At 39.6% G+C, this 24122-nt stretch overlaps 1 protein-coding gene across 3 annotated transcripts in view; it reads left to right on the top strand.

Annotated features, from left to right (window-relative positions):
* The first annotated feature begins 18072 nt into the window (after nt 1–18072).
* Nucleotides 18073–24122, top strand: part of mad1l1 (mitotic arrest deficient 1 like 1) — a 62909-nt gene continuing 56859 nt past the window's right edge. For 2 of the 3 annotated variants that reach the window (XM_069689643.1, XM_069689641.1), the window contains exons 1-9: nt 18073–18164; nt 18630–18793; nt 18872–19012; nt 19205–19384; nt 19476–19600; nt 19720–19801; nt 20531–20661; nt 22219–22333; nt 22932–22993. In XM_069689643.1, coding sequence (XP_069545744.1) covers nt 18650–18793; nt 18872–19012; nt 19205–19384; nt 19476–19600; nt 19720–19801; nt 20531–20661; nt 22219–22333; nt 22932–22993 — 980 coding nt within the window. In that variant the 5' untranslated portion in view covers nt 18073–18164; nt 18630–18649. The remainder of the gene's footprint in view (nt 18165–18629; nt 18794–18871; nt 19013–19204; nt 19385–19475; nt 19601–19719; nt 19802–20530; nt 20662–22218; nt 22334–22931; nt 22994–24122) is intronic. The other variant, XM_069689642.1, reaches the window with a different exon arrangement.

The raw sequence follows: 24122 nt of genomic DNA, 5'->3' as shown, positions 1-24122 counted from the left end.
AGTCCACAGCACTTTAAGAAGTTATTTAAAAAAAATTAGAAAACCCAATATTTGTTTACATATCACAAATCACCATGTAAGCCATTAATAAACTTATTAAAATAACAATAATACTATTTATTCTTATGATGATAGTCATAAATAATTTATGTAAATATTAAATGTCCATTATTATTGGCATATTTGTTGTAAATAATAATTAATTACAATGTATTAGTTATTTCTTGTTTCGTGGCCAATGACCAATATTGTTTCAAAATGAAGGTTTAATTTATTAGAGTTTGTATGCTTAGAACGGCGGCCGGTCGGTTTGCCATCTGGAAAAGACGCTGATAAGAGCAGTGAAACTGAACCAAAACAGTGCTGCTGAGTTTTACCATAAAAAATTAACTGAAAGAAAGAAAATGTTCCAACTGAGGATAAAAGCATTGTTGGCTTATAATTCTCTGTGGGTTTGTCAGAGCGAGCAAGTTCTTGAATATACATGGTAATTTAATGCATTGTTAGTATGAAAATGTTGGTGAGTGCAGCTTAATGTTTACTGTTAAGTTGAGAGACCTTCAGTAATTTCCTGCTGCTTAAAGAATGTATTAAAATGGATACCAGTTGTTTTTTTTGTTTTTTTTTATCCCTCCTCATGTTGCTTGTAGATATGACTGTTTTATTTGTATGGCTGCTCTATCTTAAAAGCTAAAATGCCAAAATTTTGGTCCAAAAATTCACAGAGGTGGTGTTTTCAAAAGACTGTGACGATTATGACAATTACTGTGTTTCAGCTGCCTGCTGCTGTGGTTTTTCTGTTTGCCTCCATCTAAATAAGTAAACCCTCTCTGCTACTACATCTCACCAGCTGTGACTCAGCTTCCTTACCAGGCTCGAACCTGCTGTGACTACTCGTTGTCTGGTAAATAAGACTACGTTCCTCGCCGCAGGGCTCGATCTGGCAGATAACTCCATAAGTCCCCAAATTCCCCACTGCAAAGTGTCCTCATCATACTGCCTCTCTCCACTGCTGTGCCTGGGAAATCAGATTTGTCTAAGGGACTCATAAGACCTGATTTTATGTGGTACACAAAGTTTGATACTGTAATAACATCTGAGTGGTGAGAAATGAGTCATAGACTAGTTCTGACTTTCAGAACAGGACTATGAATGTGGTATTGATTGATATTATGCCTTAGTGCATCGCTTGAGGAAAACTGATAGCATAAATCCCCACCACGAACTGAAATGGCTTTATAACAGTATTTTATATTTCACAAAAATATGCTACTTTCTCTGTCTTATTGCGTATAAATTTTGTATGGAAGAAGACAGCCATGAGAGCTGATTGGCTGAGGGAGCAGTCAGCCGTTGCTGCCCATCACCTCGGGTGCCTCCAACACTGCTGGCTCAGATGAGCCACTGTCTTCTTTGGGGCCTTGGGGTCTGGGGAAAGTGATGGAGTAAACTCACAGATAGGAGGTGAGGAGATGCAGTGGCTGATGGAAGAGGTGACTATATATATTAAAGAATCTTAATCCTTCTATAAGAAGGACTGTCACTAAAAGTAAGTTGGAAAACTCCCTGTGCAACTCTCCCTTGTTCAACCAGTCAACTTCAGCCTCCTGGCTACCCAAAGAGATCTCTCCTCAGGCACCCAATATAACACCAATACCCCAAACTCAAAATGATTGTTGACCTGTGTGACTTCTGGAAAAGACCTCTCCTACACTATTATGTCCTCTTTTACTGTTTAGTTTTAAGATCGAGAAGGCTGAAATAACATCCAGGCCGAGCAATCAGTTTACTCTGCGTCATTCGTTTGAGAGAATTTGATTAAATACAAATTCATTGCCAATGTGCTTCACATAATACAACATTAACGAGGGAGAGTCCTGTTTTTATTAGGTAATATGTACGTCTGTGTTATTGAAGGGCCCTCGGAAGAAAATAATACAATACACCTACATTGAATGTTGAAGCAGCCCTACTCAAGTGTGCTGCTGCAGTACATCCAATATGCCTTTTTAATCACAACCATGTATTTAAGGCATCAGCGCCCTGTACTCATGCATTATAATTATCACACTGCTTGCTCAAAAGCTGTGCAGCTATTGTCAGTATTTTAAAAGCCATGCTTTCACCTTAGCATCCACCTGCTGAGTTGAACTTGATGTTTCCTTGAACAGTCGGAGCCTAGATGCCAAACATTTACATAATAACTAATCCCACATGAGTTGGCTGACTGAGCTGATTTTTTTTGGTAGGGGGTCGCTTTTGGTAATGAAGATAAACTGTAAAAACAACAAAGCCCTTTGATGCTGGTATGAAGAATATGTGCGCAAGCAGTGGCTTTTTTACACCAAACAAACATTTTCATTTGTAGCTGTTGCTCTGTGAATAAGAATTTCATTATTCATTCTTTTTTAGCACTGTTTTGGTGCTTATTGTTGTGGTGCAGAGTAGGAAGCATTTTTACCTGAAAATAGGTCTAAAAAATGGTTTCTTTGAAAGCAGTGGAGCAGTTGCTCAGTAAGGCTGAGGACAGGTGCAGAGTTGGGTTAAAATTGTCTGTGGGTCTTTTACAAGGAGCATCCTCCTTAACATTAATTTATTTCCATTTACTGTTTTTCAAAAAATATGAACTATGGCAGATTTACTTTTACGAGGGGCAATAAAAAAAAACTCTGTTTCTGTTCTATTGGGAATTAATGACGCGCAGCACAGTAATGTGCACGGTGCAGGTGGAAGCAATAACCTTCATGAGTAAGTGGACCAAGTTATGTTGCTTGATCAACATCAGCACCCAGCCCAGTATCAAAGCGTGAAATAGACACGCCGGTCCACTACATCAAAATGTGCGATAGCCTTGCTTTGGGCAGTCTCGGCGTGAATGTTTTGAAAGCGTGAAAATTAAATGCACATAAATGTCATGTGATTTTGAGTCATTTCAGACCAAATACAAAGGATATTTTTTTTAAATATATGCAGGAGGGGTGGCTTGGTGGCATTAGTCACAGACTGCCATGTGTGATGACAAGCTTCAAGTCCAGGAGGTGATGACAGTTTTAATGAGGGTTTTTTTGTTTTCAAACCCTAACCATGGTTTTATTTTTTCTAACCCAAACCATGTTTTTTCTCCTAACCACAACCATTAGCCTGTTTAGTAACCCCAACCATGTGTTTTTCCTCAAAGTTAAAATTTCCTGTAAATCACATGGCTCTAAGCATGCAGTGGGTTTCATTTCTGGCTGCTACAGGAAAACGTGTAACTTTTACGCCTAGACAGCGAAAAGTGTCTCTTTCACGCTTTGCCGTGATACCAGATTGCAGCACCAGTGTTACATGTGTTAGTGTGACCACTAGTGTCTGCACATTTGGAATTTCACAGTGGAAACTTGAGCAGAAAGCCCACATAACAAATTCTGTTACGTTTTTGGTAAACCAAAAGAATTTAATGTGCCATTGTGCCACAGTTCACGTAATTTCAATGTTTTCCCTCAGACACCTTCTTCAGTCTTGGACAGTGACGTTGTGCCCCTCTTGAAACGTGAATTCCACTAAGAACTCCTTGCCTCGCTCATTGCTTCTTTGCAGTAGACCTTCTGAAGCATTTCAAGGGTCTGTGTTGCCAATTTCACGAGTTGGACGCAAAATGAGATGTGCGCTTTTTGCTCAAGTCCCTGGTGACATCACAGATTTGCACAACACAGTGGTCACAAAAACACGTTTTTCTCCGATACAGATCAAGCGACGTAACTTGAAATACTTACTCTCACAATTGTTTCCTTCTGCTCTATACTGTGCTGGAAAGTGCACAACAGGAACAACCCTTTTGTTTGCACCTTATATTTTAGTGGATGTGCTCACATGGTGCATACTAATAAATTAAATTGCATGATCAAATTAAAACACATGCATAGAAAACCTGGGGCGTGGTGCTGTTGACGTCCAGCACCGCACTGGTTGGTTTCTGGGTCTAGACATCATATATCAAATATTAAAGTGTCCCTGCTGCTATGTGTACTGTTCTCTCTGAATGGGACTTTGGAAGTGAAAAGGTACACACACAATGCACATTGTTTGAGTGGTGACGGGTCAATAGAGTCCAGAAAATTTGTTGGTGGGCGGGGAGATATCAAACAGTTTAACCCGGGCCCAAAAGACAAAGGGCTATCCATCACTACACAGCCTCCGTCATCTGTGAAATATCTTCTGTTACACTGTCCATGGTCCGCGTTACAAAGCATGAATGCAGGCCGAAAAAACAAATGTGAAACACAAGGTATAGAATAACAAATATTTTTTCCTACTGTGACCGGGCCACCTAATAGGGCCTCGGACTACGAGAATCCACAACGCCACCCTGGGAATTTCAGCCAGAGAATACTCAAATACACAAGCTCTTTACGAAAGAGGGAACACAGACGTGCGTTTCTAGTATCAAACTAAATATTTATTGAAAATTATTCCAATTGTTAAAAAAAAAAGTCATAATAAAGCCAAGTTAAAAGTGAATGTCTTTATTACAAGAAGCTGTTATAAAAACTTTCAAATTTCCTGACCACAAGACATTCACTTTTTACTTATGACTTTTTTAACAATTGGAATAATTTTCAATAAAAGAGCTTGTGTATTTGAGTATTCTTCTGGCTGAAATTCCCAGGGCGGCGTTGTGGGTTCTCGTAGTCCGAGGCCCAATTAGGTGGCCCGGTCACAGTAGGAAAAATATTTGTTATTCTATACTTTGTGTTTCACACTTGTTTTTTCAGCCAACTCCTTTGTATGTATTGTTTGAGGTACAGGTGACCACTCCTGACAGGACCAGAGAAAACTGATTTTAAAAGCTGGTTGAATGGACACATCAGAGAGGAAATGATCATCTGAACCTTTGAGCTGAAGAGAACAGAAGCTGGATTTGATTTCAGGTGTGAATCAGTGCGTGTTTGACAATGAGACAGAAAAACTGAAGAGGAAAAAAAACAAGTTGTCATGACATTTTTCGGAAGACATTTGCAAAGAGGTAAAACCCACATTTAGACAGGGAGTTCATAAGCTTTCTATCACACACACAGTCGAACACACACCCCTTTGCTAATGTTAGAGGCTTTGTGGGTTGAACTGTGAGACAAGGCGTTATATATGTTTCTCTGATTTTATTTTTTCCTTTTGTGTCATACTCAGAGACAGGGTGGGGTATTTAAAGCAACACAAAAACACATGATGCTGGAATGATGCTTTGTATTTACAGTTTTATAAATATAGGTTGTAACCAAAGCAATATTATTGGTGAGCTGATATCATTAAAGTGGATGTAATTTATGGGTCTGAAAAATTAGGCCAATGCGGAAGTGCCATAAACTGAAATATCATAGGTGGCCACAAGGGGTTGGCAATAAAAAAAAAAAACCCCCCCAATTTTTTTGGTGTTGATACCTAAAATCCCTCCCTCTTATTAGCTTTCTAGCGTTCCATCGAATCCCATCATTAATTTGAAATTAACCTTCCAAAAGTTGCGTTTTTGGGGGCCTGTCTATTTGATTGACAGGCCTGTGGTGCAGTCAGGTTTCCACTGCCAGTAGGCGGGGCGTGATGTCATTGGGTTTTCAATCAGATCGAGTCAGAGCCATCGCTCGCTCCCCCCAGCTCTTCCAAATATGGTCCCTTCAGGCTCTAAACTGCTCTGAACAAGCAAAATGGTGGTGGCCAAAATTCAGAATTCAAGGTCTAAAAATAATAATAATTCACAAACCAATGGCTGACTTCACTGTTCGTTGCCACTTGTCTGATATATGGAAGCAAATAAATCTGCCATCATCTATGATTGTTTTCTGCAATGTAGAATAGTTTGTGAAACTGTGACTTAGGTATCTTTTCACAAATTTCCAAACTACTTTAATATGCATATTTACTATCATATTTTAATAATTCGTTTGTATTTAGGATTATAAACCTGAGCACCGACTACACTCTCCAAGCTTTTATCAAATATGTGCTTGAATGGAATTTTTTGCTTTGGTTTTGACTTGAATTGACTTTTTGATTCTCTCACATTATGTAATTAGGAAACACTCAAGCAAAAAGCTTTGCATAATACACTTTACAGTGCAGCTACAGGCCACTGGCTCCCATAATGTGCAGTTATATTGGGATTTTCTGATTGGTAATAATTATGCTCATTGGGCATGACTGTGTATAGGTACATGGGAATGGAGGTGGAATGAGAGGATGTAAATGTGCTACACCTGATGAAAGAATAAACAAATCAATGTCAGACTTTCAGCAAATATTCTGACATATTTTTGTTCTTAGTAGGTTTTTTTGTATGCAGGAGAAGATTGGAGGCTTATGTGCTCTAAAGCGCAAATCTGTTTGAAAAAAGACAAAATTACATTACCTTAACAAATGTCCTTTGCATCCATTTTAAAAGAAACTTGCTGCAGATGATGCATTGGTTTTGTTTTCTGATATGTAAACAATCTTAGCTGGATTTTCCTGGATGACTATGGTTTATTAGTGCCTGCTTCATAACAGCAATACTTTGTAGTCTGGACACAATCACACAAAACCACTTCACAATTCTTGAACTGAGATATTTGATTTCTCAGCCAAATTCATTTAAGAGTGCCAGCTCATGTCATGCTTGAAAGTCTGACCCATATTAAAAAAAAAAAATTAAAAAAAAAAGATTTCCAGCCTGTCTGATGATGCAGAACTATTACCACTTAACACTGCTTTACGATTTTCCCATTTCACTGACAAGAGAGGTAATGAGAAAAAGTTTAAAATTATTGTCAGGATGTGGACAGAAAGGGGAGGGGGAAAACAGTCTGGAAGTACTACAAGGACATTTCATTAACGAATGTTTCACATAATCTTTCCTGCTGTTGCTTCCACCTGGTATGACTGAGCTTGAAGAGAAACTGTTCTCCACTGAAGCTGGCAACTCGGCTCTGTGCTGGAGTGGGCTGATGATGAATGCACCCACTGCCGGCCAGGGAAAGTGGTACATTACTCAGAATTAAGGTAATGTAAAGACACACACACACACACACACAGGGTTCCAATGGCTATCTCTGTGAGGACATTCATTGACGTAACGCATTCCCCAACCCCATTTTCTAACATTAAGCATCACAATGCCAAACCTCAAACTTTACCCTTGCCTAAAGCTAAATCTAACCTGAACCCTAAAACCTAAGCTGTGTACAAATGACATACTTCCTTTAGTACACTAACAAATAGGGTTCTAACATGTTAAGACTCTTATTAGTGTAGTTGCCAATTACCGGAAATAACCTGAGCATGTGATTGCATCACTGGCCTACATCTGAAGGCTTTAATCATTTTACCCAGAACTGATGGCTTCATTCCAACAGCAGTTTGGTGGTTCAAATGCTGGTTTCAAATGGGGTGGTGTCTACCATGTAAGAGTCCATATGAACGCCCCCCTCTTAAGGTATTCACGATGTCGGAACTAAATATTTTTGGCAAGCCCAGAGTTCACAAATTTGCTGACGTTTAGGGAAATGGCGGAAGTTAAATTTCCCTTGAATGTTAAGCTATTGTAACGCCTGTAACCTCCATAGCAGTAACAATAGATTAAACTATTTCTTGAGACAACTTACTTTTGGGCTATGGGTTAAGAAAAGCACTGGGACAGCTTCTTCTGTGTAACACTGCAACTCAACTACTCGAGCAGCGGTGTTCTCACAACTTAACCACTTGAACGACAAGCATGCCTTGAGCACAACTTCTCATGACGAGTTCCATTTGAACGCAGCATTAGTGCAAAATAAACGGTGTTGTCCACAAAAGCTGCAGCTTCCTCAGACACTTTAAATCGAAGATCTTTACGTCAGTGATTCCTTCCACTTCTTCTACATAGCCAAGATGGTGACCATTGAGTGTGGAAAGTGTTAACACTCATAGTGCATCTGGGTACTTTTAGCACACTGTATGTTTCCATTCTTGACAGTGTGAATACACTCATGCACTCAATATAGTGAGTGTTAGTACATAAGTCTTTACCCCTCAAAAATGAGGACTGGCCTTGTCAAGGTGAGGACACAACTGTGATGGTCTAAAACTTAACCTGGTGCTTACAAAGCTACACACACACACAAACACACACACACACACACACACACACACACACACACACACACACACACACACACACACACACACACACACACACACACACACACACACACACACACACACAAATGAAAGGATGGCAACATGCTTAACATTCGTAAGCTGTAACTGTTAGATGCCCCAGATGTATAAGGAAGCGATACAATAAATTAGTTCTGTAGAGCTTGTCATCATTTTATGATTTTATGTTTTATTGCATGCAGTTTTACTGTTTTGGTTCACTCTCATCACTGTGTTCAATACTGTTTCCAGCTGTTATCAGTGACAAACCTCTAATGATTCACTGTTTGCTACCTGCCCAGTATGGTATGCTGATGTAATATTTAATCACATGTAGTCACATGTGACGAGTCAAAATTATGATTCACAAAATCTGCAACTGCATTCTGACTAAACAGAAAAACAATCTGAGGTTTCTACAAGTACATTTATGGATAACTGAAATTATATCATAGGCATCATTTTAAAATGAAAAATAAACTGATGTACTTAACAAAAGACATCCTTCAATACATTTATGACTTATACATGTCAACATTGACATTATGACCTTAATAAAAACTCCAATTAAAGATACCTGTCATCATATTTTTAATGGCAAGAATTGTCCTTTGAGTTGAATCGGGAACTTAATTAAGTTTGATTAAAATTCAATATTGCCAATATGAAATATGAATTCCAGATATCCTTACATTTAAATTTAAATATGTAAGTGTAAATCCTGTGGAGTTTGTGGATATCATACCAGCCAGGTGGCTTGAAACACAACTCTAAATTAATGTCAGTCTCTGTCCACTGGATATTTTTCCTGGATACTGGATTCTTGACATGTTCACCGCATCAACTGACATGTTCAGTTTTACGTCAATGTTTCCACAAATGACCAAAAAAAAAATCAATTACTGCTGTTCAGTCTTTTAAACTGGTCTGAAAAACCTTTAAAGATGATGTAAAGTAGAAATGAAAATGAGTTTTAAGTTCATCACACCACACAAGTGTAGGTTGTTAACTACCCATCCACCAAGCGGTCCGTCTGACATCCAACCTCTTGATGACTTTATGCACGATGTCCCACTGGTACTCTGTCTCTCTGGTGGACGGAGCAGCCTGCTTTGGGAAAATAGAATAGAATCAGAATGTATTTGTCCAAAGAGTGAAACATACAGATGCATATAAATGAAGCTTGTCCCCCTGAGCTGCAACACAGGAGTAAAACTGGACACCAGAGACAGCAGACAGTGAGTCTCCAACTACTTCTAACCACCTGCATTACAATAGTGGAGCTAATAAGAGAGGAGGAGTTGATTTAGTTCTGTAACGACTGCAACATGCACAACGCTGCATTATATCACATGTTCATTCATTACATCACATGTCTATTCATTACATCACGTTAATTCATTACATCACATGTCAATTCATTACATCACATGTTAATTAATTATATCACATGTCAATTCATTATATCACATGTCAGTTCATTATATCACATGTCAATTCATTATATCACATGTTAATTCATTATATCACATGTCAATTCATTATATCATATGTTAATTCATTATATCACATGTTAATTCATTATATCACATGTCAGTTCATTATATCACATGTTAATTCATTATGTCACATGTCAATTCATTATATCACATGTCAATTCATTATATCACATGTTAATTCATTATATCACATGTTAATTCATTATATCACATGTCAATTCATTATGTCACATGTCAATTCATTACATCACATGTTAATTCATTATATCACATGTTAATTCATTACATCACATCAATTCATTACATCACGTCAGTTCAAACTTTGAACCTGCTCAGGTCGAGCCGACAGTCTTTCTCTTCCACTGATGCCCCTCCACCTCCTCCACCTCCTCCTCCTCCTCCTGCTCTCTGCAGCCTCCTCCACATGTAGTCGGGCTCGTTTATCCGGACCGGTACCGGTACATGTAACCGAGAGGGTCGGTGATTGTAACGTTACACCGGAGTACAAAAACAACAACCCTCATTAATCGTGAGGACCAGATCTCCTCTGGTCCATGTTCACCATCACCCCGACATGTAAAATACAGAATTATATTTATTATAGTTCCTTATTGGAGCTTTATTGAGACGCATAAAACAATCTGCAGTTCTCGGAGCGTTCTCCTCTGAACTCTGCTACGAGCTCAAAAGAAGCTAATTAGCATGTTAGCTCCCATTTCACCAAAATAAAGTTATTCTACACCGAATAAAATCACGTTAGGAGTTTGCACCGCGGACTAAATGTAGCAGAGTCACTGTGGAAAAGTTATCTGGTATAATTATAACAAGCACACAGAACTTATGCTGAGTGGTGAACTGCTGGCGGCGGCGGACGGTGCCGGTGCGACCGGAGAGTGAACGGCCCGGGAGGGCAACGCTCAGTTCGGCTCCGCGCTGCAGGACGAGCGGCACGTCCGTGAACTCCGTCCGTCTCCGGTGGAAGTTGGTGAAACAATCCGCCGTGAAATGGTCCCTGCAGAGAGAGCTGTTGGTGTTAATCCTAACATATCCTTTAGCAAGGCTCTTCATGAAATCAATCCACCTCTTTTTCCTTTCTTCATCAGTAGGACATTTAAACATCGATGCAGCGCTGCTTCGGAGGTTCTTGCTTCCAGGAAAGATTCCCTTGCGGGTGGAGGGAGACGTCCTGTAGCAGCCAGCTGATGTACTGAAGTCCAGTGGGATGACCTCTTATGCAAATGAGCTCCAGGCTTTTATAGTGTTTCACCGTGTGAGAGGAGGAGCCATGCAGAAGGTTATATAAACCGACGTACTGAAGCGCACTTTTAGCCCCGCCTTAAAAACCCTGAGCTGAAGACAGATGAGAAACTGTTTAACGGTCTAATTCCACATTTCAGTGCCACAAAGTTTTCAAACTTTGCACATGCTTTCAGATACTCATTTCACACCTATATGATGTATTGACAAGCAAGTCTTGGAATTTGCTTTACAGCAACTTTAATGATGATGCTCTGGTTGTTGTCCTTGTTCTGACTTTTAGGACAGACCAAGTAAAAACATGGCGTTACTCCAAGGTGGATCCTCTCCTTCAAAAGAGTCAATGGTGCCTGGTGTATATTTTATTTAGGAATGTAGGCTAATAAGATTCAAAATTCATGTTTTGTTGGATGCTGTTTTTGGATCTGCATGTATGTCAATGCAACTCTACTGGCGTAAATTAGAAGAACAATAACAGTCTTTGTTTTTCTTTTTGATTTGCTCGTCTGTTTTCTATGTGCTTTGATTTGTAATATTTTTTCTTGTACAGACGGAATAATTAATTCTCCTTTGGATTCCACTTTAATGCATCCTGAAACAGCTGCTGAAACCTGGTGCTGTAATGTGCATCCTATTTCAGATGTCTGTAAACCGGTGTCATCGTCATTATTCATTCATGAAAGCTTTTTCATTGCCTTTGTAGGGACTGTGACCATGGTAGCCGTTTCTGCTGAATACAAGTAACCTCCTCATATCCAGTTTCAGGCGATGCCCTGAAGGTCTTCCTCGTGGATGAACAAGGAATAGGAAGTAGAGAATCGATAAGGAAAATGTGTTGATTGATGAACTGTCTTACTGAGGTACTCGGGGCCTTATTTCAAGTTGAAGTTGGCCCCTCCCACGGACTCCTTGTGAGACTCAGAGACATTGTCAGTGTTACGCCCCTGAAAATGGGGAGAAATAACCACGAGAGTGATGTGGTGATGTTTCCTCAGTGAACGCATTTACTGGAATGAATTACATACATGTACAATATACAATTCAACAAAACAATCAACACTTGGCTACAGCAGAGCACAACGTTCGCATTACAGACCTTGACTGGCAATTAACATGCAGCTGTGGTTGAATTAGCTCATACAAAACTTCTTAAAGTTTCTACATAAACAATACAAACTGAATTAAACACTTTTACAGACATGCATTACATCTACAGGTGAATTCACAAAATGGCTGAATCATTCGGTGAAGTTACGGGTTGAACCGAGCTAACGAGCGCGGCTTCACAAGTACGAATACACTTAACACTGCTTGACAAAACTCTGCATTAACTCACTCAGAATACTACATATACATTATCTTGGCACTTCGGACTCATTAGGAAATTATTACAGTCACTTTACAGCAACAACATACATTAAAATGGGGAGAAATAATCGTGAGAGTGATGTGGTGACGTATCATCAGTGAACTGGAATGATGAAAACACTGTAAATTCCCCGAATTGACTCTTTCAAAATTATAATAGATCATTATCATTTCCACTTGTCACATCAGCCTCTATTTTACTTGCCCTAATCCAGCCAAAGCTATCGGATCTGTAAAGTTCACGGAGCAAGGAATCTCTCTCTACATATAAAGATCACAGAGCACAGCCCAGGAAATGTTTCAGGCTTGGCTGATTACCAAGGATAGTTTTTGGAAGGCTGTTTATATATTGTAGTAACATCTATATACTGCAAGACAGAGGAGAAGAATGTAAATTAGAAAAAGAAACGATTGATGTACATTGTTCTCTATCAGATTCCTCCATTCGGTAGACTGTCTTGTCTCATTCAACATTTGTTCCGGCCCCACAGTTGCAGATAAGCATAGATATATTTTTGTATGTGATAACAGAGCCTTCAGTAGTAGTGTTGGAAGAAACATCCTGATATGTTGATGATGTAAATGTATGTACCTATAATTGCAGGAGAAAAACAAAGAAGTATTTTGAAAAAACTAAGGTCAGAAATCGACAATGATCCAAACAACAGATGGTTTGCGGTCAGCCGTCTGTGAGTAATCAGATCGGGGAATGAAATTGTGTTTTTTTTTCTTGTCACATGAATAAGCATATATGAAGCTCAACATCTGGGAAATAACATCAGACACAAAAAGAAAGCCTTAAGCCATATGGACATATGGTGTTTCAATTAAATTTCATTTGAAGACAGGTTTTTATTGAGAGGTAATTTTTGCTGTTATACAGCTTTAAATATGGCATGGTGTAACAGCTAATCACAGTAGTTGTTTCTCATTAATTATATAAATATTTCAATGAATCCCAATAGACTTCGAGGTGTAAGAAATGATGAATCTGAGAATATTTTGATACGTCAACCATTCCTATGAATTTGTGACAAAAATATCTCATATTCCCATTTCTTTTATTTTAATGCTGAGTGAGCAGGGAGAAGAGGTTGATGCTGAACTTCAGGATAAGAAGGGGATCACTGAGCCACAAACAGCTACTAACCTGGGAGACATATGTTACCTTGAGGCTGGTGATGATTATATCATCCATTTTTGAGTCTAGATATTAACATTCATACAGGCCCTCAGAATTCAATATGAGTTGAAGTGCAGTATCAGCACACCGTGTTCACGCATCGCTCCCTCTGGAATTAATTCTTGTATGCTGCTTATCTAACTGTTGACTGCAGCACTTTTTCCACATGTTACTCTCAGCCATCGCCTCTTCCCTCCAGTTTCTTAGATCTAGAGCTCCTCCTCAACCTGCCGTGCTTCACCACCCCTCTTTGCTCCCCTCTCCTCTCTCCATCACAGTGCTTGGTACCACCATCATGTGTCTTCCCTCTCCTCTCACAGAGTGTGTTTTTTCTTCTTAGTCTCCTTCTATATTTACATACATTTACTCACCTCCAGGACCGCCTCTCTGTGTGTTTTTGTCAATCAAGCCACACCGTGGATAGACTGCATCTGTGCAATTGGTTGCATTCCAGTGGATGGCTCACATAAAAGTGGACAAACAACTACAAACGCACCAGCACGCACGCACACAACCACAAATACAAGTCTCAATCTCTCAAAACACAGCAAGTGACCCTCAGTGGAAAGCTGTGGAGTAGATTGTTGAGAAAAAAACAGATGAGTGAGAACTACATTGCAGACTACAAAGGCTCCCACAATAATACAGAATATCGTTCACACTTTTATTCAATTAAATTAACTTTGATTAAATGTGGGCGGCACAGTGGTGCAGTGGTTAAAATTGCCCTTGGGTGTGAATGACAATGTGAATGGTCTTTGTTTCCATCTGTTTTTCTGTGTTGGCCCTGTGATGGACTGGCAACCTGTCCAGGGTGTACCCTGCCTTCGCCCAAAGTGAGCTGGGATAGGCTCCAGCCCCCCCGGGACCCTGTTCAGGATACAGCAGGTATAGATAATGGATGGATGGATGGATTCAATGTATTATATACATACACTTGTGCATTCAAGCACTATGACTTTTTCGATGTTCTGCACAAAAGGTATTGCAGTTGGAAAACCCCAGGGAGGTTTGTGATATACTGCACGTCTTCTCCTGCCCTTACTTTTACCACAAGGGTTCCTTACTTGAATAAATAGTGGGAACAATTCATTCAGATTTTGAGCCTTTGGGTTCTATTTGTACTCTCTGCTTGTACATATGTGTGTGTGCACGCCCATACACTGATATTGTTAAAGTATTCCCCGGGGCTCAAGAGCACAGGAAGCCTGAATCAGCTATTGACTCATGTCCACCTTCATTAGAGGAGTATAAAATCACTACTTAATTGATTATTCTCCTTAACCTTTGCCTTATTTGATCTCTAACATTGTTTTCTGTCCCTCTTACTGCTTTTTCCTGCAATGTTCTTATTTTTTTTCCCATCATGCCCTCGCCTGAACTTTATGGAGCCATCATTACCACAAACTCTCATTTCTCTGTCCTCACCTTCTGCTCCTTATTAGCTATTTCTTCTCTGCTTGTAGATTTATAGTTACAAAATTAACTGAGGCAAGTCACTGTGTCTGGGTGACTTTTATGTCACCACCCTCTCTGTATTGCGGGGCAGCCCGATTTGGGGCCCGTGGGTCAAATTTGGCCCCCACAGTCTTTCTTTTGGCTCTTTGCTCATTTTACTGTTTTTTTTTAAGTGGAATGACTATAAACTGTACATTTTATGTTGCTATGAGCAATGCACATCATAGTGCTGTTAATCTTCCAATAAATTACATTGGTCTGTACGTCTTGTCTACGAATTGTGGTATTCTCTTTCTCTCTCCTGCTGATGCTCATGGGCTGTTAGTGTGCCCTCCATTACTGACTGTGAGCTGGCAGTCGAGATGAGAGATCAAAGCAGTGGCACACTGACGAGAGAACATTTTGTAAATAATTGTCAGGATGACAATTTTTGACAATAATTTCTGTAAAATTATAAAATTACTATTAAAAAGATTAGAGTTTATTATTAGTTTATATCATTAATTTTAATGACGTAAAAGTTAACATTGCTACCAACAGCACCATGTAACAAATATAATAGAGATTTTTTGAGTTGTCAGCTGCCTAACTCTTTACTATTTACATAGAACTCAGGCAGTCATGTTTGTGATGGTGTTTACATCCACTGGATATAAACATCTGCTGAATGTAAAATGGCTATTTGTGAGCTGCTTTCACATTTTTCACAACAGATGGCAATGAAGGGCACATCTGCAGGCTCTTCTGATGATTTACTTATGTGTGTATAGCACATCTAAATGTGTGTGTGTGTGTGTGTTTGTTTATTTAAGTCATCTTACAGAAAGTGCTGCAATCAGAGCAACTTCAGGAGGGCAACGGCAGATGGAGAGGGCGAGGAGGGCGTCAGAATACTCACGAGAAAAAAGGACTGACGGTGTCAGATGGTGACAAATAAAGAAAGACAGTGATGGGAAATAGCATTATTATCCAGGGAGATAGCGGGTCCAAGAAAAGGAGACATGAGAGACAGGAGGAGCTGTGAGGACTGTGGACCAGTGAACAGGCAGAATACTCCTGGGGGTGAATGGATGAAAAAGAAAGAGACAGTGACAGAGAGGAAGAGAGCTCTTATGTCACTCCGAAGAGGACATGCCTTCTGCTTGACCCTTGCAGACAAATTCACACCCCTCAACTCTTTCCCTCTTAAATCTCACCTAGCCTTTAAAAACAGCTGCCGTCCGTGGCTTCTCCTACCTTTTATTTAATGTTTTCCCATTCTTTTATATTCCTAAACATCGGTGAGCAAGGACAATGACTAAACGCTCGCGCTGCTACTCTACCGTGGTTTGCCGTGGTGATTTGGTGATTGCAGCTTATTCGGCTGTCACAGGATAAAAACATCACCTAATGCCCAACGTGAAAAAGTGTCTCTCGCTGCATCTCCCAGCTTGTCACAATTACTGAGATCCTTTGGGAGGTGATGAGATGGTAGGACTGCTTCCAAAATATGCTAAGAAGAAGAGAGAAAAGTTTTTAATTTTTTTTTACAGAATTTAGACTCATTTTATGTCTATATTTTAGAGGTATAGAAGCTGGTTAGCACTCTCATCTAAATAATACAGATAATTGAAATAATATACATTTTATTTCATGATATTCAAAGTCACCTTATATCACATAAAATCAGTAATCTACAAGTGAGGCCTTGTTCCTTCATGCCCTTTTCACACAAATCCTCTTGCTGTTTTGTCTCACACTGAAGTACATGAATGCATGTTAGATTTAAATAATAGTCCTGCCATTACCTCAAACCACAGTGCTTTCCACAGAACTCCTCAGGTACTGTGCTGTGACTGTCAAATGCAGAGGATGAATATCACCTTTGGAATAAATTAAGTATTTATGTCCAAGAGAAACTGGTTGCATAAGAATGAGACTCGCTTTTTCAGATCAGGAAGGTCATGTTAGGCAACTTGTGGTGATTTCATTAAACATGGATTATGGAATGCTTCTGGCCATAATACCTTGGCCCAAATGGCATTTATTTGTTCATGCCATCCATGATACTACTGCCATTAACAGTCAGCTCATACCTTGTTAGCCATATTTAAAGCTGTGCCATCAGTGTCCGACTTGGACCAATATATCTCATGCCACTGCCAAATGAATTCCATCAGTGCCAGAGCAGTCTGCTGTCTGGGTACAATATCCATTTATACACATATAAGAATTGTAGTAATTAAGCACCAACCACAGCTTGCTGCTATTTCTGTAAAGATACATATTATATTAGGCTTTATGTCTGAGCAGACCTCTTGTGTCCACTACTAGACCACTTTCCCTAAGCACACAGTGCAAAATGAAAACTCATATATGTAGCTGTGCTGCTCTCTGTGGGACAAAGCATGCCACTACATTTTTCATGTCCGTAAAACTATGTTAAACCAGGTGCCAGACTGATGTAAACCCAATTAAATTGGGTAATAAACTATATCTTTTTTTAAATAGATTGTTTAATACACATGCCGGAAAAGGTGATAGTGATGGTGGCCATAATGTTGTTGGTTGATCTTCATTGCTGTATGACCTTTTTGAATGAATTCACCTAAATGTGGATACGTGTAAAGGATAATTGTTGTCTTGTCTCTCCAGGGAAGGAATAGAAATGGTTGATTGTTCCACTAATATGAGGTTTTTATTGAGTAAAAGTACCCACTAAATGAACACGACCTCTATAACACACAAGGACAGATACAGGAGATCATTCCTGCCGACCGCAATAAGACTGTACAATAACTCACCTCTGGCAAAATCCATCACATAACAATAACACTGTTGACTGTGTTTCTTGGTTGTTTGTATATAATATATATAGATATATACTGTACTGTATATACTGTGCATTTTATATTTATATTTTTTTACTGCTATTTTACTGCTATTTTATTGCTTTTCTATTATTCTATTATTATCTTATTGCTTCTGTATGCTGCTGTAGCGAAAAAAAAAGTCCCCTCGGGGATTAATAAAGTAACTACCTAACCTAACACTAACCTATAAATACATCCATGCAATTCCTGGTGGAGTGTTTTTTTTTTTTTTCACGTGCAACCGACCCTCTCGCGATACGTCACGAAGTCCCGCGATACTACGCGCATTTCATTCGAGCTGAACTGGAGGGATTTGTTTTCAATGTGCAGCTAACACGCTAGCAGGGCAGCGATTAACTTATCTGCAACGAAGCTGTTCCTCTTCACAAAAGAGCCGGCTCTGAGGTGAGGGTGTGTGTGTGTGCGCGCTTACCAGCGAGACTCTCACTGGAAACACAAATTACAAACTCTCTTGTAGCTTCTGAATATCCGTAGAAACACGTGTCAGTTTGACCGAGGGAGGAAAACAAGCAGTTCAGCTCACAAACTTCACAAAAGACGGGAACGAAAACATTTCACCGGTTGTTTTTTTTTAATTTATTTATGGCTGTCTGCTAAAGGAGGGTTTGTATAATGTATTTGGCTGTTTGTGCCCGGTGATCAAGGAAGATACTTTACATGGATATCTAACATGCCCGTTAACCGCTACCGGAGCCGCTGGGCTCTTCATAACGTTGCGTTAAGTCGGACCTCTATGCAGGGTGCACTTTTAATAACTAGTATCTGCACACATCTAACTAAACTTGTAACCGTGTTGCTGTAACTTGTTGTGCTGTGACTTCACTGACTGTTGCTTTCGCGTCTGCACAGCAGCGCCAATCAACCTCCAGATGGATTTAGACGACGACACCGCTGTCCTAACCACCTTGAAGTCCTTCAATTCCTTCATCAGCCGCCCTGAACAGCCACAGCGGCTTTCAGCGCGCCCGGCAGGGAGTGCAAACCTGCAGACGCAGTTCAAACGCAGCATGGAGGTATGTACGCAGAAGCTGGTGGCGTCAAGTCGTGTCTACGTACGACCTTTGCACTGACTGGCTTGTCCTCTCTTTTAGCTTTTGGAAGCAGCAGAGAGGGTTCAATCCAAGAACCGCTGCTTGCAGCTGGACCAAGAGAAGAAACAGATGGAGCTGAGTCACAAACGGGCTCGTTTTGAGCTGGAGAAGGTGGCCTCCGACAGCGCAAGGGACTTGGTGGTACAAATCCTGCGTCTTTACACTTTCAGATTGTACATTATAACCAGATGAGAAGGTTTCGCTTGAAGTTACCGGGCAATGTTGTTGTTTTTTTTTTCCCCATCACTTTCTCACCCGGAGAATCGCACATTAACAAAGCATCAGGGAAAAAAAACTTGGTTAAAGCCTGTTTCTCAACGTTTTATATCACAGCACGAGGTGGACCGGAACCAGGAGCTTTTGGGGCGAATAAAAAAGTTGGAGGACAGAGAGGCAGAAGCCAATAAGAACCTTTCAGAGCAAGTGGAGGCAAATCGTGTTCTCCGTAAGAACCAGGAGGGTCTGAACAAAAAACTGGAAGAGCGAGATACGAAACTGAATACAGCTAACCAGGTACACACATGGGCACAGACTTGCACGCGTACTTGTAGTGCAACACTTGTCGTGTCTCTTATGTTGGCTCGGTTCTGTTTTCTGCCCGTAGACTATCAGTTCTTTGAAGGATGAGATCAGAGAGCTAAAGCAGAAGATTCAAAACCAAGACTCGAAAATTTCCACTCAAACCCTGGGAAACCAGGAACTACAGGAACAGCTTGATTTACAACGCAGGTGCAGACACACAGAGACTACCGCTATTCCAAGTTTTGTTTCATGCTAATAGATATTGAGCTGTACTGTATAAGATAAATGCTGACTGCACACTTCTGTCTGTTTGGTATTACAATCAGGAAGTATCAGGAAGTCTCTCAACTTTGCCAAAGTCTCCAAGCTGCGCAGTCCTCTTGCTCAGAGCACATCATCAAGATTAAGGTATGTTGCACTTGTACACTGTTGGCCACTCTTTGTTGTCACTCCACAGAGTTTTTGCATGGGGAACCAATTTGTATTGAAATAGTTATAAATATAACAATAATAAATATTGCATTTTGATTTTAAAGTAGTCAATAATACTGGTAATGTGTGAGAGCAAAAGTATGTTTTATTGCCTTGTTTCTAAACCCCCATTACGGATGATAAATTGCAGAAGCCAAGTCAAGAATAGGGGTTAATGTTATCGTGTCTTGGCACCCAGCTACTAATTGATTTGTACAAAAATGACAGCGAGTGGCTTTGTGGGGAGAAGTCACAGAAAAGCCATGCAGACAAGAAGCTTGGATAATGTGAGGATTTTGAGTGTACAATACGCACACAGTGCATTGCAACTCGCGTAAACCTAATCCGAATTTGACTAAAACATGTACATTTTTGAACATGTTGGCTTTGTTGTTTGTACCATGTTTTTTTTTTTTATCTTCAATTTTGAATTGCATAATATAAGTTGAGATGTTTTTTATTTATTTATATTGTGTTGTTTCTCTTGTGTTTGTGTACATCAGACTTACTTGACAGATTTTCTTGTTCATAAACCATGGAAATAATGTAATTCTTAAAAGACGTATGTCTAACAAAGGCATAAGCACTGTAAGCTTGTGCAGCATATGGAAAAAAAAAACCTGTTGGCATTTGTTTCGGCTGATTTCCCACTTCCTATTTTGGCAGGAGTTGGAGAGTCGTCTTACCCTCCAGGAGGAAGACATTGCCATAGTGAAGACTGTGAAGTCGGCGGTGGCCAGAGTTCCAGATCTGGAAAAGGAGCTGAAGCACCTCAGAGATGAAAATGCTTTTCTCAGGTCAAATACATTTATGAGTTTTAAGTGCCTTTTTAAAAGTAAAATGTTTCTGTTTATACTCGGTGGTTGGGAGCTTTCAATTGGTATGTTTTTATTTTTTTTAATGACTATAGCCTTGAGCAACCCACATAATGCCGCAAAACCTTGCTTGATGTGTTGATACTACTTATATTACATGGTGTGGATGCTGTCAAGCCATAATGGGAGGCACGGCCAGAATGAAAAGGGGGAACAGTAGTCCCATATGTTAATTTACACAAATACAGCAACTGGTGTGTTTGCATGCACTTAAAATGTCTCGCTGTTGGCAGTCATCTGATCACACAAACACTGATTTAATGCTTGAAACTCGATTTTCTTGATCAAGATAATAGATAAGAATTCTGCTGCAGATACTTTGACATATTGCTTTGTCATGCAAACCCTTGAAGGAAATTTGCATGAGAAAAAGCAGAAAAGTAATGTCTTGTCAGAAAGTAACATGACCTCAATGATAATATCTGTCAGCTGTCAGCCTCAACATTACAATATTGAATTTACAGCTGTATTCATGTGAAACACTCTTCTGTGCTCATCTTTGCTACTTTTTCCACATCTCATCCCCTTTTAGAGCGAAACCATGTATAATCTGGGTTTTCAGTGTAATCAGATTATTGCATGCGTCCATTTTACCACTTAAATCTGATCATTCACAGTAATCTGCATGTAGTATGTGTAGATATGGTCACTGCAATTGTACGGGTTTTCAAATCATATAAGAGCATGAATGTAGCCAGGGATTGAAAAAATGCCCTTCCTTCAGGAGATACTTAGTCCTAAATTTATTTAGTGTGTACTGGAAAATGTAATTTTTTTTTTATATGTATGCTTTATTCTAATGTGTGCTTCAATATGTGTGTCTGCTTTTGAAATAAGTAAGCCACCTTCTTGAGATCACCTGCGGTAGAAATCTGGAAATGATGAGTCTGAGTCGCGATTTGTCTTTAAGGTTCTTTAGTCAAAGCTTTCTGCAGAAAGGTTCAGACAAAACAGTTCAGAGAATCTGAGAGTCTGACAGAGCGCAGTGTGTCTCTCGTTATTATAGTTAGGGAGGAGAGCGCACCTTGCTCAGAGCGGCCTTGAGCCCGTCTGATAACAAGCTGCGGGGGATAAGTCAGTTCCATTGCATGCAAGAGGAACAAAAATGTTTCAGCAGAGGAACAACTCACTGGTTAGATGTGGTTAGGTTTGTACAAGAACACACACAGGTCAATCGAGTTTTTCCGTTACACCTTAGGTGGCAGAGATACAAGAACACAACAGAAAGTTAATCTCGTATACAGTGTTTATCTGGGAAAGGCTGGGGCTTATCTGTCCTTCAGAGAACTGATATTTTAGTGAGTTGGAATAAATTGTGTGCGTGTTCTTTATCCCCCGTCTACTCTGCATTTGACATTGTGGTCAGTGTGCAAGTGTAAAAAAAAAAAAAAAAGGACAACTTCTCTTTTGTGAATCTCTCGAAATGTCCACAATAAGTGTTTTTTGTGTTTACTTTGTTCACCTCCTCGCTCCATCCAGGGAGAGTCGGGAGAATTGCAGCCTATTGAAAGAGGAGGCGGAGGGGCTACGGAGGAAGCTGGAGAGGATGAAGAAAACCAAAGAAGAGTTGGTCAATATCGAACTGGAGAAAGAGGTAAACTGAGTTCAGTTGTGCATTGTACTCTAGTAGTAAATTAATATTCACATGAATAACAACTATAATCATGAATTGGAGATATTCAAAGCCAATTTATAGTTAAGTGTGCAACTCTACTTACTTACGTACTTGGTCACATATTAAGCGTATTTGCTGAATGTGATGTTTTTAGTTTCTGTTTGAATTTTCTTTGTTTGCATTTTTTAAAATATTTGTCATGTAATTTTCTTTCAAAATTTATGTAATTTTTTTTGCAGTTGTCCAACTGTAAAATATCCTTTCTCAATACGTACTTGTTTATATACATGTTTATAGATAGATAGATAGATAGATAGATAGATAGATAGATAGATAGATAGATAGATAGATATGTGTCACTACTTTTTAATGAACAGGGTAATTTCTTTAATCTACAGGTGTTATATGAAAAGAGTAATGCCTATTAATAGTTCTCTGTATACATATTGTTATCACCCTTAAAGATGACATATTAGTGAGGCTTTAACTTGTGTTTTTTTCCTCTGTACTGCTGGCACAATAACAACATTAGCTTCTTGTGTATGGACACTTTACTCATTGTTTCATTATTATTTAGAGGCTGGCTGAGAAGCTCCAAGCCTGGGAAAACCTTGGGCAGTCTACTGGACTCAACATAAGGTCAGACACTGTGTGAACGTGCATATGATTGTGTGTGAGACAACAACAACAACAAAAAGTGTGCGTGTTTGTGCGTTTTCTACATTTTTATTTGTTTATTTATTTTTTTAACATTGATGAGATGTGAAAAAATACCACTAGGTAGAGCTGTGGTCATTCTAAACAAATCTGCCTCATCATTGTGGATTTATTCCACTGGAGTGTATTGCTACCTGTTTGTTTTGTACCTGCTTGTGTGCGCGCTCAGTGTGTCTCATTGCATTCAATCAAAGCTGGTAATGAGAGAATGATTGCATGTTTCCTTGTGAGCAGTGGAGCAGATCTGACAGATTATAAACATTGCAGACCTCCATTGCATGCATGCCTGCACACATGCACGCACATCATGTTTGTTGTTATTAACGCTGGCCGTGATGTAAACAGAATATTTTAATGGAAACCACCCACGTGTGTGTGTGTGTGTGTGTGTGTGTGTGTGTGTGTGTGTGTGTGTGTGTGTGTGTGTGTGTGTGTGTGTGTGTGTGAGTGTGTGTCTGTCTGTCTGTCTGTCTGTCTGTCTGTGTGTGTGTGTGTGTGTGTGTGTGTGTGTGTGTGTGTGTGTGTGTGTGTGTGTGTGTGTGTGTGTGTGTGTGTGTGTGTGTGTGTGTGTAAGATTTGTTACACCTTTCCGTAGGGCAAAAATAAAAAGGTAGAGGCCACCACTTAATAAATTATAAAATAAAGTCAAACGTTTCCTCATGTGATGCTTCATCTGAGTTTAATAGAATGTGTTGTAAAGAGACCTGACAACTCAGGTTATACAAAGACCTGAGAGGATCATACGAATGTAAAACACTCCTCAGTTTAATATATACAACAAGTTGGTTGGGTTGTCCATCATTTTTCTCAAACTCCGCTGTCATCCTGGATAATGTTGAAAATTGAAAAAGGGCAGCCATACATGTGAAGCTCATACTGATCAAAACTGAAGGTCAATGCAACTTGCAAATCAGCATTTTAAAAACTCCTTCAAGCTGTTTTTTTACTGTTCACTATATGTCCAAATGAATTGTTAAGTGGGTCAAGATGTTATTTTGCCGACACACTCCTGCGGTGTAGAGGCAAATGGAATTAAGTGTGCTTCATTCAG

Source organism: Brachyistius frenatus, unplaced genomic scaffold (genome assembly GCF_029030835.1).
Source record: "Brachyistius frenatus isolate BFR_SWC_R1_liver_20210118 unplaced genomic scaffold, ASM2903083v1 Contig_7, whole genome shotgun sequence".
Classification (NCBI taxonomy): domain Eukaryota; kingdom Metazoa; phylum Chordata; class Actinopteri; family Embiotocidae; genus Brachyistius; species Brachyistius frenatus.
Note: the sequence above shows the minus strand (reverse complement) of the source record. Positions and strands in the feature narration are given on the sequence as shown.